This window comes from Thamnophis elegans, chromosome 12, assembly GCF_009769535.1.
Source record: "Thamnophis elegans isolate rThaEle1 chromosome 12, rThaEle1.pri, whole genome shotgun sequence".
NCBI classification, from domain to species: domain Eukaryota; kingdom Metazoa; phylum Chordata; class Lepidosauria; order Squamata; family Colubridae; genus Thamnophis; species Thamnophis elegans.
The window spans coordinates 36,038,466-36,053,470 of record NC_045552.1 but is presented as its reverse complement, the minus strand read 5'-3'; the positions used below and the strand labels follow the sequence as shown (position 1 = coordinate 36,053,470).

Sequence of the window (15,005 nt, the reverse complement as noted above, 5' to 3'; positions counted from 1 at the left end):
TTCAAAGTAAAAATGAGTCTTTGGAGATCTAAATGTGTGGCACCATAACATGCTCACAATTCATATAAAAAGTTTTTGACTTTCCATAGTACTGTTTATTCCTTAAAATCTACATACAAAATGGAAGGTGGGATATGATTCAGGTGTTGAATTGGGAAGGTGGATTTAAAAAGTATGTTTGTATTCCCCCATTTTTTCTTTTACAAAAAAGCATCATGGAAATATTTGCTTGATATATTTTTAGCTCATATTATGGTAGTAATCAAAACAATATGATATATAAACAATCAATGTGTCGTCGCGAACAACGCCCCCCCACCCCTGCGCGCGCTCAGCGGGCCACGGTAAAATTATCAAAGGCTGACTGGTCCGCGGCGATAAAAAGGTTGGGGACCACTGACCTAGGGTACTCCCATTAAGAATTATCTTGTTGTGTTGGGCTGCTAGAAGGGCTAACTGAATGCATATCCTGTCTCTCTCAGAGTTGAGGGGGGAGCTCTCCAGGCTGGCGCAAGAATAAGCAGTTTAGCAGTTTACCATATTTTTTGGAGTATAAGCCGCACCTTTTTTCCTCAAAAAAGAGTTTGAAAATCTGGACGCATCTTATACACTGAATACAGCATTTTTTGCCTCATGAAACCCCGCCCCTTCACCAAAATGGCCGTGCATAGCCTTTAGGAGGCTTTCAGAATGATCCTGGTGGCTGGCGAGGGCAGAAATGAGCAAAAAATGGCCTTTTTTCTCAATTTTGTCCCCCTCAGCCCCAAGGAGCCCTCTATAAGACTCCTAAAGGCTATGCATGCCAACCCTTTTTTTAAAAAAAAGAAAACGGACTTGTTTTTATGAAAAAGGGGCCGGTTTTGGGAGGTCTGCAGAGTGCAAACACTTTTTTTAAAAAAATTGCCTCTTTAAAATCTTGACGCGTCTTATACTCCAAAAAATACGATATGTAGGAAACACATAGTAGTAATGGGAGACTTTAACTATCCTGACATCAATTGGGAGGCAAATTCTGTATCAAGTGGAAGATCAAACAGGTTCTTAACGAACCTAGCTGACAATTTTGTCATCCAAAAGATGGGAAGAGGAGGGAACTGGAAGATCAGTTATACTGGATTTAATGCTTACTAATAGAGAAGAAATAGAGGTGGGTTCCTATTGGTTAGGACCAATTCAGTCAAACTGGTAGTGGCTTGCTGGTCTGGGTCACCGGAAATGGCAGCGACCCAGGCCTGCCATGCCTCTGAGCCGGTTCCCCGGTTAGCGCGGCATGGTTGTTTTTTTTTCATTTTTTAATGTTCTGCACGTGCACAGACCTATTTATGGGCAAACTTGCATTCCTGCAGAATGCATGTCTGGCACGCACACAAAATTGTGTGCGCACTGAATTGGCAGTAATGCTGGCAGCAGCCCACCCCTGAACTTTGGAGAGAATGACCATGTCATATTGGAATTCAGTATAATGCGAGCAAATAGAACATAATCAAACTAATGTTTTACTTTAAAAAGCTGATTTCAACAAACTTAGAGCTTGGAAAGGATTCCATAGATGAAAATCTTAAAGGGGAAAACAATTCAAAAAGCTCGGGAATCTCTGAAAAATGTGATTATAAAACCTGAATTTTTCACAATACCACTGAAAAAGAAAAATAAGAAATCCAAGAAGAAACCAGCCTGGTTGCATAAAAAAAACTCTCTGATAAACTGAAAGACAAAAAGGATAGGTATAAAAAATGGAAAGAGGGACATATAATTAAGGCAGAATATCAACATATAACCAAACAGGCAAAGATGAAATCAGTAAAGCTAAGGCTCAGAATGAACTAATAAATGCAACAAATGTAAAAATAATAATAATTTAAAAAACCACTTTCTTTCAACACATAAAAAACAATGAAAAGTCAATGGGAGAAGATGGCAAGGAAGTGATGGGCAGCCGGGAGAAAGCAGAGCTGTTTAATTCATTTTTGCATCTGCCTTCACACAAAAGGAAAAAAATAGCCAAAGCTACCAAAAACAAATCTGTTAAAGACAGTCTAGGAATACAAGTTAAGATAGGCAAAAAAAATGATAAGACAACACTATCCACTCTAGAGAAGTTTGAACTTCCAGGATTAGATTCCAGAGTCCTGAAGGAATTTGGCAGATGTGAACTCAGAACCATGGAATAATATCTTTCAAAGATGGAGCAGCGGGAAACTACCAGAGGACTGGAAAAGAGCTCATGTGGTTCCTAACTTCAAAAAAAGGGGGGGAAATGGATCCAGGAAACTACAGGCCAATCAGCCTGACATCACATGGAGAATCCTGGAAAAGTTAATCAAGCAACTGCGAACCACCTACAAGCCAATAAAGTTATAACCAAAAGCCAACATGGGTTTGTCAAAAACAAATCGTGTCAAACAAATCTTATTTCATTCTTTGACAAAGTGACTAAGCTAATGAGCTGTGAAAGAGATTGGACCTTCCTTTGTCTAAAATGGTATAGAATCTCCTGCTTGGGTGGGAGGTTGAACTGGAGAACCTCAGGGGTCCCTTCCAACTCTATTATTCTGTTCTGTTATTCTTTCAATGATCATGTGTATCCATCCCATCAAGCCGAAAGAAAGTTGGGAATGGTATAGGATCTCTCAACCTGGCCAAGGGGTTGGACTAGAAGACCTCCAAGGTCCCTTCCAACCCTATTATTCTATGTTCTGCATTCTATGTTCTGTGTTCCGTTAGTTTCACTGCAGTGTAGCATCCATGGGAAGACTGTAATTCCTACTACTTTCTTGTTTTTCTCCTGCTTCCGTTTGGATTATTGGCTTCCTCAAGAAATTCTGTCCCCCTGCCCCACATTACAGGCAAGAGAGAAAGGGAAGGAGGCCTTGGCTTCTCTTGGAGGAACTTCTCTCCTTGCTCTAGAGCCAGACAGTTGCAGCCAAAGAGCAAATTTCAACACAAAGAAACCACACTGTCTGATCATGGAATTTTACCACTTCTGATCTAGATCCTCTTCTAAGGACATAACTGACATCTCTCTTCTTGAATTTCCTTCTTCTGTTCCTGCTTCCAATGCATGTTGCTTTTGCCTTCTCTGGATTGTTGCTTTGAAAGCCAAATGAACAACATTCTACTTTGCCAAGACCTGCTAATAGTTATTATTCTAGGCTATTTAGGGACAGACAAGGAAAACCCTTCTTTCGCTGATCATTTGGCAAAAGGTTTGTGCTTATGCAAACTTGTCTTCTATGGGATGTTGGGTGGGTTTTAAAAATAAGATGAAGAATTAAAAAAGGATTGAAACAAAAACTTCAAAGTGCTTTTGAGACAGACTTGAAATTTGTCAAAGACAAATGTGAAGCATCCAATCTACCGTGACCCGACAAAAGCGCGAACGTCATAAGTGCGGCGACAAAACCGCAGCGCTAAAACCGCAATGTCAAAAGCGCGCCGACAACAGCGCGCCGACAACAGCGCGCCGACAGAAGCGCGATTTAAGTTAAGGTAAGGTTTAGGGTTAGGGTTAGGGTTAGGTTTAGGGTTAGGTTTAGGGTTAGGTTTAGGGTTAGGTTTAGGATTACGTTACAGCGCGCTTCTGTCAGAGCGCTTTTGTCGGCGCGCTTTAGGGCTAATTCGTCGCTCATTCGTCACGCGGTTTTGCCGGCGCGGTTTTGTCGGCACGGTTTAGTCAGGCGCGCTTTTGTTGTTTGCGCATTTGTGGTGGAACCCCAATCTACAGGTGCAGCATCCCGGATTCCCTATCGAGCAATCATATTTCCAGAAAGGATCTTGGAATTGGAATTGTTCACAAGCAGATTGTCAGTCGCGCAGTGGGTTGCAGACAAGACCAGTGCAGTTGAAGGTTTCCCCGAATACGGGATGAAATTGTTCCCCTTTATTCTGCTCTAACTAGACTCCCTTTCAAGTGCTGAGTCCTGCTGGGGGCACCAGAGTAACAAGATTCAGAAACTGGAAACGATGCAAGAAAAGGTTGCAAGGGTGATGTGCAAACTAGTAATTAAGTCTTGCAACGAAAGACTGGGGGAATTGTGTATGTGTACCTTGAGGCTGTGATTGTCCCATTTCGATATCCGAGGAAACTCTCCAGAGAGGAAGACTAGGTCTTATTCTCCACCTTCTAAAGTGTAGGCAGCATAATGACTTTGGAAAGAGTGGTGGATTCTTTTTTTGTGGAAGGGGAAGGACATCCATCTATCTGGGGTGCTTTAGTTTGGACTCGTGCACTGAGCAGAGAATTGGCTTGGCGAAGGTCCTGTTGAAAGATTTGCAAAGAAAAAGGAATGGGGAAATCACCCCTAGTTCTCCTGACTTTCCTTGAAACATAGAACTATATTCCCAGATGGATATACTCAGGACTGAGGGATTGGCACTTAGCATCAATCTGATGAAGAAGAGCAGTCCATGAGAAGTTCAGACCCCCCGCCCCTTTTTTCTGGGCAAAGATGCCTTAGTCCCGTCCTTTCCAATATCTGCATGCCTTTGGAATATGTTATCAAATTTCTGGTGATAAAGATTGGTGTCTGCCCGGTCTCCTTATTCATAGGGAGGAGTTCAGCTGTGGTACATTGCAGTGACGTGCGGTGACGGTTACTGTTGGTGAGGCAAGACTGCAGCAGTGGCGAGAAGCAACGTCCCCGGCACTGTGTCCGACAGGCGTCTCGCATTTATGGTGGACATAAACACGAGACACCTGTCGGACACAGTGGCGGGGGTGTTGTTTCTCGCCGCCGTCGCGCTCCACCGCCTTGCTCCCCGCCTCCTCCAATGAACAATTCTGCTGCCTCGGCCTGCAGCCAGCCCACCCACCCCTCGCCCGACCTGCTCCCTGGGTGTCCCAGCTCCATCTGAGATGCTTCTCGCCACCATCGCGCTCCACCGCCTTGCCCCCGCCTCCTCCGACAAACAATCCTGATGCCCCGGCCTGCAGCCAGCCCAGCACCGAGCCTGGACTCACCGCTCTTCTCCTCCTCCTCCTCCTCCTTGTCCCCGCTCGGTGCTGGGCTGGCTGCAGGCCGGGGCATCAGGATTGTTTGTCGGAGGAGGCGGGGGGGGCAAGGCAGTGGAGCGCGACAGTGGCGAGAAACATCTCAGATGGAGCCGGGACACCCGGAAGTCAAGCTGGCACTTCGGCATGCCTTTAAGTGCCGGCTTGTCTTCCGGGTGTCCTGGCTCCATCTGAGATGCTTCTCGTCGCCGTCGCATTCCACCGCCTTGCCCCCCCCACCTCCTCATACGGACAGTCACAATCCTGCAGCCAGCCCGCCCGACCTGCTCCCTGCCTGGACTCACCGCTCTCCTCCTCCCCGCTTGGTGCTGGGCTTTAAAGGGGTCTCCCCTCCCCAGCCAGCCAGCCCACCCAGTCAATTCCTCCCCCCACCACCACTGTGTCCAACAGGCCAGGTGTCTCGTGTTTATGGCGGACATAAATGCGAGACGCCTGGCCTGTTGAAACACAGCGGCGAGAACGTCCCTGCCGCTTCCGTGCTCCGCCGCCTCGCCCCCCTGCCTCCTCTGACCCCACCGCTGTGAAGAAAAAAAGAAAAACACACACACAAACCTCACAATAAAAAATTAATTTTTTTATTAAATTACAAATTACAAATTAAATTACAATAAATTTGAACCCCCCTCCCTCCGTCTGATCCACCTTTTCCAGCTGTGGAAACTCTCTCAACTCTCCTCTTGTCCGCCCAACGTAAGCGTGCTCAACGTAAGCTCCTAAGGCATGATTCGCTGCTCCTCGATCAGGAGGCGGGAGAATCAGTGCCTCTTTTGCATATGAAAGTGTTCGCTTGTTAACTCCGCCTTAACTTTTAAAAGGCGAACAATTTCTTAGGCAAAAGAGGCTCCGAGTTCTCTCGCCTCCTCCCATAGTTAACACTGAGAGCAGACACCAAGCCACTGTGACTTTGAATCTGGTAGCAACTACCCTGGCTTTAATTATTTAAAAAAAATTATTTAAAATTCTTCCTTTCCCTCAGGAGACTGGTGAGGCCCCGCCTCCCCTGCCTCTAGTGACTGCATGTCCCTGGTACATCGCAGATTTTGCTGATGGTTCCTTTAAAAACAAAAATCTAAACAAAAATACCATGAATGGTGGAGCAAGCTGGTTAAGAAGGAAGACAACAACAATGAATGAAGCCAAGTATTAGTATCCCTTTAGTATTCTTCTCTCATATTAATGTAATTAATCTGGCATAAAACAATTATAGTTCCCCTGGGTGATGTAAGATATAAACGTGGATCGTAAACTTGAGAAGGCTTTAATTTTCCCTCAACCAGAATGCAGTGAGGTCAATTTCCAGCTCTGGCCATGCGCCAGACTTTTTGGTACTAGAGCACTTGTGTCATCGTTCTATTTTTCCAGTGTGGTGGACATTCTAGTGTGCAAGTTCCCCAAAATGCTATTGACTTTGTAGAATAAATGCTTGCATTCATGTGATAGTAAAGCTCTCATGTTTATCTGTTTGTTTGTACTCTCAGGTTAGCCCAAACAGCACATTATATCACAACAAATTTTGAATCAACTTGCCTAAAATCTGCTCACTTCAAGAGTGGCTTTGTGGTCACTCGGTCATCCCGAGGTGGTAACAGCAGAGGGCCTCGATTCTGACCCAGCCTTAATGCTCCCTCCACTGTTGAGCCTCTCCTTCCTTTTGCAATTTTTCCAGAAAGTTGGCTTAGTTTTGACCTTTGAGGAAAACGATAATTGGAATGAGGATGGTTGCTTTTCCTGATTTGTTGTTTTCCACCTGTTGTGCTCCTTTATGGCTCCTTTTTTTGTTTCTTATTCCAGGTTAATATTGATTTTGATTTGATTTGATTAGAGCAGAAAGCAAGGCCATAATTTAAAGTATAAATCATAAAGGTCAGGTCAGTGGACCTGGATGCAGAGAGTTTACCAAGTCCTTGGGCTTTTTCTTATGGAAACAGAGATGGCCTGCAGTCCAAGGGATCCTTTCAACTGAGTGGCTGGGAAGGGCAGCAGCCTTCTCTGCATCTGGGGCTTAGAAAGCCTTTGCTGGATGAAAAGACCGGGCAGTGACACCAGGAGTGGCTTGAACCTTCTGGCTCTGGAGGGTGAGAGGCCCATGAGCTGGCATCTCCTCGTGGGCGGGGGGGAAGGAGGGAGGGACATGAAGTCATGGGGATGAGCCTGCTTTCCTCAAGCGTGTGTGTGTGATTGTGCGCGTGTGTCTGGAGCCTTGCGTGCTTCCCTGATCACCAGCTGTTTGCGTGTCAAGTGACAATGGCCTAAAACAAGGGCTGCTTGTTTTTAAATAGCATGACCAAACTCACAAATGCCGCCGGGGCTCAACAGCCGAGTGAAACAGATCTCTGCTTTGCTTGCAGGAGGCTAATGACTCTGAACTCCATGAAGCTGGAAGTCTACTTTCAGCCGAAACAGGTGAGCTGCCGCGCGGGGTGCAAGGGCTGGGATGGGGCAGGGAATGCAGCCCATGTCCTGGGAAGAGCTAACTGGTCCTTGCCACCATCCCCTGGCTGCCCCTCCCCGGGTCCTGTCCAGATGCCCTTTGAGCTGACACGAGGGCTTTTCTAGAGCAACCGCTGGGGAGCTCAGCTGGAGCATCCTGGGTCTCAGTTCTTGAGACCCTGGGAAAGTCAGGTCCCAGAGTGGAGACTTGGACAGGCCCTGCGGTGAGCAGTATCCAGGGGTGTTGAACACAATTTAATTTAGGGACACATCCAGAAGTGAGTTCCTACCAGTTTAGACAAGTAGGTAGTAACTCGGACTGCCATGCTTCGGAACTGGTTCTATTGGCTGCGACATAGGCGCCACCATCTTGTTTTTTGCTTATGCACATGGGCAGAAGCATTTTTTAGTACTGCACATGCGCCCGTAGCGCGCATCAAGTGCACCCGTGCCCCTGAGTGAACCGGCAGTAGTAGCAGCCGGAACCCACCCCTTGCTGCATCAGGGCTGTGTTTGATCTCAGAGGAGGGGGCAGCTTGACATCATTCATGTAAGGTGAACCTGTGGTGACCCAAGTGCTTGGCCAGCGAAAATGGGCTCCCAATCTCTATTTTTGACTGGGACAGCCTCCTGCAACCCTCTGCCAGCGAAAACCAAAACCATCCAAAAACAGAGATTGGGAGCCCATTTTTTCTGGCAGAGGCACTGTGGGCCGGTCCTTCATTGTTTCCAGGGTGGCCCTACGGGCCAGTTGTAAGCACCCGCAGGCCACATCCGATCCACGGGCCTTGAGTTTGACACCCCTGGGGTAACCCAAAGCACAATTCTTCTGGATTAGTTCTTCGAATCAATTGTCACCCATACAGTAGAAGTCATAAAACGATGCTTCTGACTATGCACAGAGGCTGCAGTTCCTTTAGGGCAGTGGTTCCCGATGTGGGACCCACATCCCACAGGAGGGCAATTTGATTTTTAATGGGAGCAATTTGAACCTTGTTTAAACCAAGTTAATGGCTTTTTAGGCTTCCTCCACGTGAGTAGAGTTCACTTTTTGAGTAAAGTAAGTGTCAGGGTTCCAAATACCATCCAACAGTAAATCAGAGTCCAAGGCAAAGTATTGCTCAAAGTTCCAATTTATTAAGACAGTTATGTTGGCACATCTGGGAAAACCCGAATCTGAAAGCTTCCCGGTTTTCCGACCCAGTTGAAAGTTCAAGATCTTGCCCCCACACCCACAAGTCCATCACATGGTCCAATCTCCCACTGCCATGCTGGCAGTTCCACCCATCCAGTTCTGATCAGGTGCAGAGGTTCAAAGACAAAGGATGACCTTGGATTTCTAGAAAGAATTTTGTTATGGCTACTTATCATCTAGCACCGTATAATCCCCCCTCCCATTTTCCCACAATAGAAAATGCATAGTAGAATAATAGAAAGTGTGGCAGGCCAAAGATCCAAAAGAAAAGATGGCTGCAGGCCTGACAGTAAGAATTATATGTCCCGGGGGTGGGGGCATCAACATTTTAGACATGCTTAGGTGAGACGTGACCAGTGGTTTAGAGCCAACCTCTTCCCACCAAGTTGTCCAATGACTCTGATTTCTGTGCTTGATCTAGAATGAAGACTTGGATGATGAAGACTTATGTGCTTTTGGTGAACGATGGACCTCCCAAAGGAACCGCAGAAGTTGGCCCCAAACTGACTCAAAGGAACATCTTGGAGAGAGCTTGCAGAGAGACTCCGCAATGAGGAAGTTTTCCAGCCAGGAAAGTGTCCTCACAGACCAGAGTGCTGACTTGGAGGCCATTTCACTCCATAGCACGAGCAGCACCGGTGGGACCTTGGGCCTTGTGGCCATGGCACCCCATTCGTCGTCCACTCAGAACTCCCCAACTTTAACCAGTACCCCTGACAGCTTGAGTAACCATTCTCCAGCAGCCCAGTCTCCAAATGAAAACAGCAAGCAAAAACCCAAGAAGCGTCCAACGCGGAGTTTCCTCAAAAGAATCGAATCTCTGAGAAAGAAAGACAAGGAGAAATTGGACTCCGCTAAAGCTCCAGATGGGGATAGAACTCACCTCATGTCTGGCTGGGACTCCTCCAAGGACTCTTCCAAGGAACCTGTCTCTGGGACGCAGGTTGTAGTAGGACATGAAAAGCCAAGTTCTTTCTACAGCACTAAGACAATTTCAACAGGTGGTCGGACTAACCAGGCTTTGGCCTCCGTTAAAAGCAAGCTGCAACATGAGCCCAAATATGGTAGTATTTATTTAGAGGATTATGAAACAAGTCTGAACAAGAAACGGGATGCCAGACTGTGGGATCACCAAATTGCATTTAAAAGAGATTATTTATTCCACATCCCGGGGGATTACAAGCCAGGCACTTTCCCCAAATCTCTCTCCATTGAAAGCTTGTGCCCTTTGGAGAGGGGCTGTTTGGCAGACTGGAAATCAACCCCCAAAGCCTCCAGTCCTTTGGCAGGTGGCCCTGGCGTCAGCAGTGGTGTCCACGGAGGCAGCTCTTCTCATGCCCTGGAACACCGACCAAGGAGGCCTTCCAGCACCTCCACAGATAGCCGCACAAGCCTCTACGATAATGTTCCTGACTTTGGTAGTGGGGATGATCTCTTTGATCTGGACCAGGAAATGATCTATGAAAACCTAGATGACATCCTGCAGCATGTTTGGGGTCTCCAGCAAAAAATAGAACTCTGGTCAAAGGCAGTAAAGCTGGACATGGAGGATGAAAGTATTGGGGTGGGGGAAAGGGAGGAAATGGATTCTGCAGAGGAGCCCACCCACCTGAACTTGGAGAACCACTCCATGTCTGACATTGGGACCTCCACCAGCGACTTTGAGAGCACCACCAACTCTCTGAACGAGACTGAGGAGCCCGAGATGAGAGAGCGCAGAGACTCTGGCGTGGGGGCATCACTCACAAGACCTTGCAGGTAAGTCTGGGAAGAGTTTGGAGGCAACTTTTTTGAGGGTAATTAGGAATGTCATGATTCTCTTCTCTCCCTAGGAAAGGGCACGCAAGATGTTGGCCTGTCAGCTCCAGCACACATGTGGGCACTAGCCAGCTGACTTCAGCCTTTATTTTCGGCTGTTCGGGTAAAGACTTCCAATTTGCCCATTGGGCCTTTTTATGCTCTCCGGAGGTCCTCTGGGGGCAAGCCTGGGGGGGGGGGTGTTTTCATCCTCCCCAGGCTCCTAGAAAGCCTCTGGAGCCTAAGAGAGCGAAAAATGGGTCCTACGCGTGGCAAAATCAGGGGGAGGGCAGGAGTCACACATGCATTCGCAAGGAGGGGTCATGCACACATGCGCATGGGAGATCGCACATAGAATTATGGGTGTGGGCATGCTCAAACACGACCCCCCCCCTGCGCTCCCCCACTTTTTGCACACAATGGGAAAAAGATTAGACATCACTGGTATGGCCTATGCATTTAATAAAGGGCAATAATAATTTCAGGTTTTTGCTTTTCCAGTCCCCCCACCTAAAGGTGAAAATATCTACTGGGCAATAATGGTGTCCTATTATCTTCACTACCAGTTCGGTAGCAGGAGCATGCGTAGAAGATCCATGTTGACGTCTGGGTGGATGGGCGGAGCCTAGCGCCACCACCACTACCAGTTTGCCCAAACCAATGCGAACTGGCAGAATACCTCTTCTGCTACTGGGTCTACATGGTCCCTGTTCAGAATTGGGATTGAAGCCCCTCTGAAGCCATTGATGGTGATGCCCCAGTGCTGACTTTTGTGGGAGTCTTCTCTCTAGTTTATTCCGCAAATTCTTTCAGGATATACTTATCTGTTCTCAGGACAGAAATTGTAGTTTTGGACACTATAAGAAATTCCACAGATTTCTTTAGGGCGAAGTTGAGATTTGGCAATATATTTACCATTGTATGTAAAAAGAAAACTACAATCTACTGTTCAGTGTCATTATAGACTTTAAGAATTTTGTGAGATTTAAACCATTTTACGAAAAAGATTTGCAACAGCGCTTAATTATTTATTGATGGATCCGAGTTTTGTCCCAATCTGAAGGCGGCTTGAATAAATGTCCCTTCTAGTTTTATCCCAGCAACATCTCTGTGAGGTAGGCTGTGCTGAGAGAGACAGAGAGAGCAATAGTTGCCGTGGCACCAAAGGCATTTCCCAACCTAAGGTCAACCTTAACCCACTGCACAATGCCAGTGAGTAATTGGCAGCATTTCAGGCTGGAGTTGGGGTGCTTGTGGGCGCCTAAGAATAGGAAAGGGGAGGTGTTTCTGGATCCAAGTGGACTTTGAATGGACTGCCACAGGCAAGGTCCAAGGAGAAAAGATCCAAGACAATAACTAAACTTGGTATGATTCCATTTTAATTCAGTTAAAACCAAATGAAAATAGTGGTATGATTACATTGGTATCCTTCAGTCTCAAAAGACGAAGTATCCTGCTCTGGGAAGAGGTCAAAGCTGGAGTGTCCTCTCCAGAGCACGACACCTGGGTAGATTAATATGGAGGATCGACTGTTACCCAAGCAGCAGATCCCCCTTCTCCACGTCGCTGAAATAGTCCAATGGAATGACAGAGCCGATAGGATTGGTTCCAGCTGCGTCGCAGGAGTTACCAGAACATGGTTGTACAAAGTCACAAACTACTTCCGGGACTCCGGCTCCAGATTTTGCCTCGAGGTTGACTCCCAAAGCCTTTTCCAGTAGTGGATGTACCCTAGTGGTGGTTTCCAGATCCCATTACAACCAGCCGGACGTCTACCACATGCACGCATACAGCATGCGCACAGCATGCGCATTCGTACTTACCACCCGCGATGCTTGGCAACACTCCAGCTCCTTGGCAGAGCGTCACGCAGGCGCCATACTCTCCGTGCGCGTGCACGGAAGCCCCGGTTGGCTCAAATACCAGTAAAGAGGACGGGCGGGCGGGTGGGCCCCTCCGGAGCACTGTACCAGAACGGTACCTGGTGCTCCCATCACTGATGTAGGCACAAGGCTGTGGAGGTTTGTCATCAGAGCTTCCCTTCTCCTAGAAGATGGTTCTGCCACTTGATCTGCCGTTGGGGTGTAGAGCCTTCAAAATCCTTGACCGTCTTCTCCTGTAACCCTGGAAAGGGGCCCTTTACGACGTGCTCGCAGCCGGATCAGCTGGATCAAGGTTTTTAAAGAGGTGTTACTCCTCCATCACTCACCCTTTGTCCTGACTTGTGACAGGCAGAGCCTGGCTTCCCAAACGTTGGGCCCAGGATGGCGGGTTTAGTAATATGATTATTCCTCAAATATTGACTTAAAAACTTGCTCTTTTTTCACTTTAAAAATACAGCTCAAAATCAACTTTGGGATGACTGTGGAGGCTTTTCCACTTAGGGGAGGGGAAGCTTGTGGCTTCTGACATCAGATTGCATTAGGGGCTGCAATTTCCGCTAACCTTTTCAGATGCAAGAGGCACTAAGTAAAGAAGAAGGGGGTGGCCCAGATTTCTTCTTTTCAAATGCAGAAGTCACATTACAATTGTTGAAGGAGGAGGGAATCAAGAACCCTGGTTGGTTTGAACTCTCCACTAGATCCTGATTTATCTCCTCTTCATCTGCAACTGGCATTCCATTTCTGCAGTGTGCTCGTGAGGAACTGCCATCCAGAGTGCACGTGATTGATCTCATGATCTCCCTTTGCTCAAGAGAGGTTGTGCATTCTCAGCTGCAGGGTCTCTCAATGTCTTCAGAGAGGGTCAGCCTGCCATATAATCCCCTACCAGGACTTCTCCCTCTAATTCTTTTCAGGAATGGACCTGTTGAGCAATGGACAATGAACATTGTTACTAACCTCTTAGAGGCAGAATAATTCACCTTTCATTTGAGTTTGGAAAAAAAAGCCCACGAAGATTTAAAACATTTCACAGCTATTTTCCATCTATAAAAAAATAATATTTTTCCTAACTTGTTTTCTAAACCATGTTGGAAAAAATCTGGCAATTTAACAAATGCTTAATTAATCAATAGTTTATAGCAAAGGTAGTATTGTTTTTTTCCCTTGTGGCATATTATTCAAGTTGAATGATGGCAGAAGACATCTAGGATGATTTTTGCCCCTTGCATGCCTGGTCCACAAGGAAGCCAGATTTGAGAGCGAGAGGCTTTCTGATTTGAATTCTTGGCCATACCACCTTTATTCCATTCTGGTTAATTTTTTTATTGCATTTAATTTCAAAACACAAAGCTCTGATCTTAAAATTGCACTCAGGCAGGAGCGCATGGGCAGGAAGAGACATTAGGTCCTGCTTCCTGCCTGGGACAGGATGTTAGGCTCTTGAATCAAGGGCTGCTTATCCTGAGCAAGACAGGTAAGGCGCCTTCCAGCTCTCCGCCCTGGCTTCTGCTCCAGGACATTATAGGCAGAGGTAGGTTCCTATCAGTTCGGCCTGGTTTGAACCAATAGTGGTACACCAGCCTGGGTCGCAGAACTGGGAGGGACCCAGGCTGCCACACCCCTGAACCAGTTCCCCGGTCACCTTGCCTCCATTTCTTTTTTTTCTTTTTTTCTTTTTTGAGTTCTGCACATGCACAGAACAATTTCCATTGAACTGCACATGCACAGGCGCTCGAAGTGTGCACAGGAGTGAACCGGCAGTAACGCCAGCTGAAACCCACCCCTGATTATAGGGGAGGAAATTCTTCATTAAGGGCAGAATCTCCTGCTTCCATTCCAGCTGGCAATGTCAAGTCATCCCACAGCTCAATGAATTACCTCATTTGCTCGTGATGTCACTCTCCCAATGGACAACGTGACATGAGTTCCCAGCCCCACCCAGGCTTGTATAGATCAGCATGTGATATTGCAAAAGCGCTTCCTTATGACTAGCCAAAAATTACACAGAGCAGAGAGTTCTCTTGAGAGCCCTTCTGCTCTTCTGTCTACTTTGGCTCTCCATAGAAAGTCATGGAGATGCATCTGCATGGAGGGAAGCATGAAGTGGGTCCCTCAAGCTTCTGTCTTAGGTCCAGTAGTCCTCAACATCTTCATCAATGATTTAAGTGGGAGAGAGAAGAAATACTCATGGTGACAGGAAGGGCATCCGGACATTAAACACTCTGCTGGCTCCATTCAGTTGCTCAAACTCCACCCCACAGGGAGGGAGAGTGAAAAGAAAAGAAAAAATAGGGTGGTGATAATACAAAGTAGGTGTACTGGATGGTAGGAAAAGCAACCTGGGGTGTATATTTTAACTTTTTATATGGAAAAACAAACATGTAAAAGTGATAAAGATAAATAAGAACAATAACTATGTGAATGTATATCTGTAACTATATACAAGAGAATAAAAATTAAAAAAACTTTTTATAAAAAAAGATTATGATAATAGAAGGAATACTCATCAAACTTGCAGATGACATCAAGCTGGTGAGCAACAGCCAATACTTTAGGCCCAAGATCCAGAAGGATCTTGACAGACTTGAGTATTCGATCCTATCCAACAAAATGCAATTCCGTGGTAGAAAAGGGAGGTTTTATACTTAGGCAAGAAAAGCCAAATGCACAGGTACAGAATAGGTGGTAC

At 46.5% G+C, this 15,005-nt stretch overlaps 1 protein-coding gene across 1 annotated transcript in view; it reads left to right on the top strand.

Moving 5' to 3' along the window:
* The window catches only part of STARD8 (StAR related lipid transfer domain containing 8), a 109,389-nt gene that overhangs the window by 64,922 nt on the left and 29,462 nt on the right, over nt 1–15,005 (top strand). The window contains exons 2-3 of the mRNA XM_032228394.1: nt 7,360–7,414; nt 9,058–10,394. Of these exons, the coding sequence (XP_032084285.1) occupies nt 7,367–7,414; nt 9,058–10,394 (1,385 nt within the window). The 5' untranslated portion in view covers nt 7,360–7,366. The remainder of the gene's footprint in view (nt 1–7,359; nt 7,415–9,057; nt 10,395–15,005) is intronic.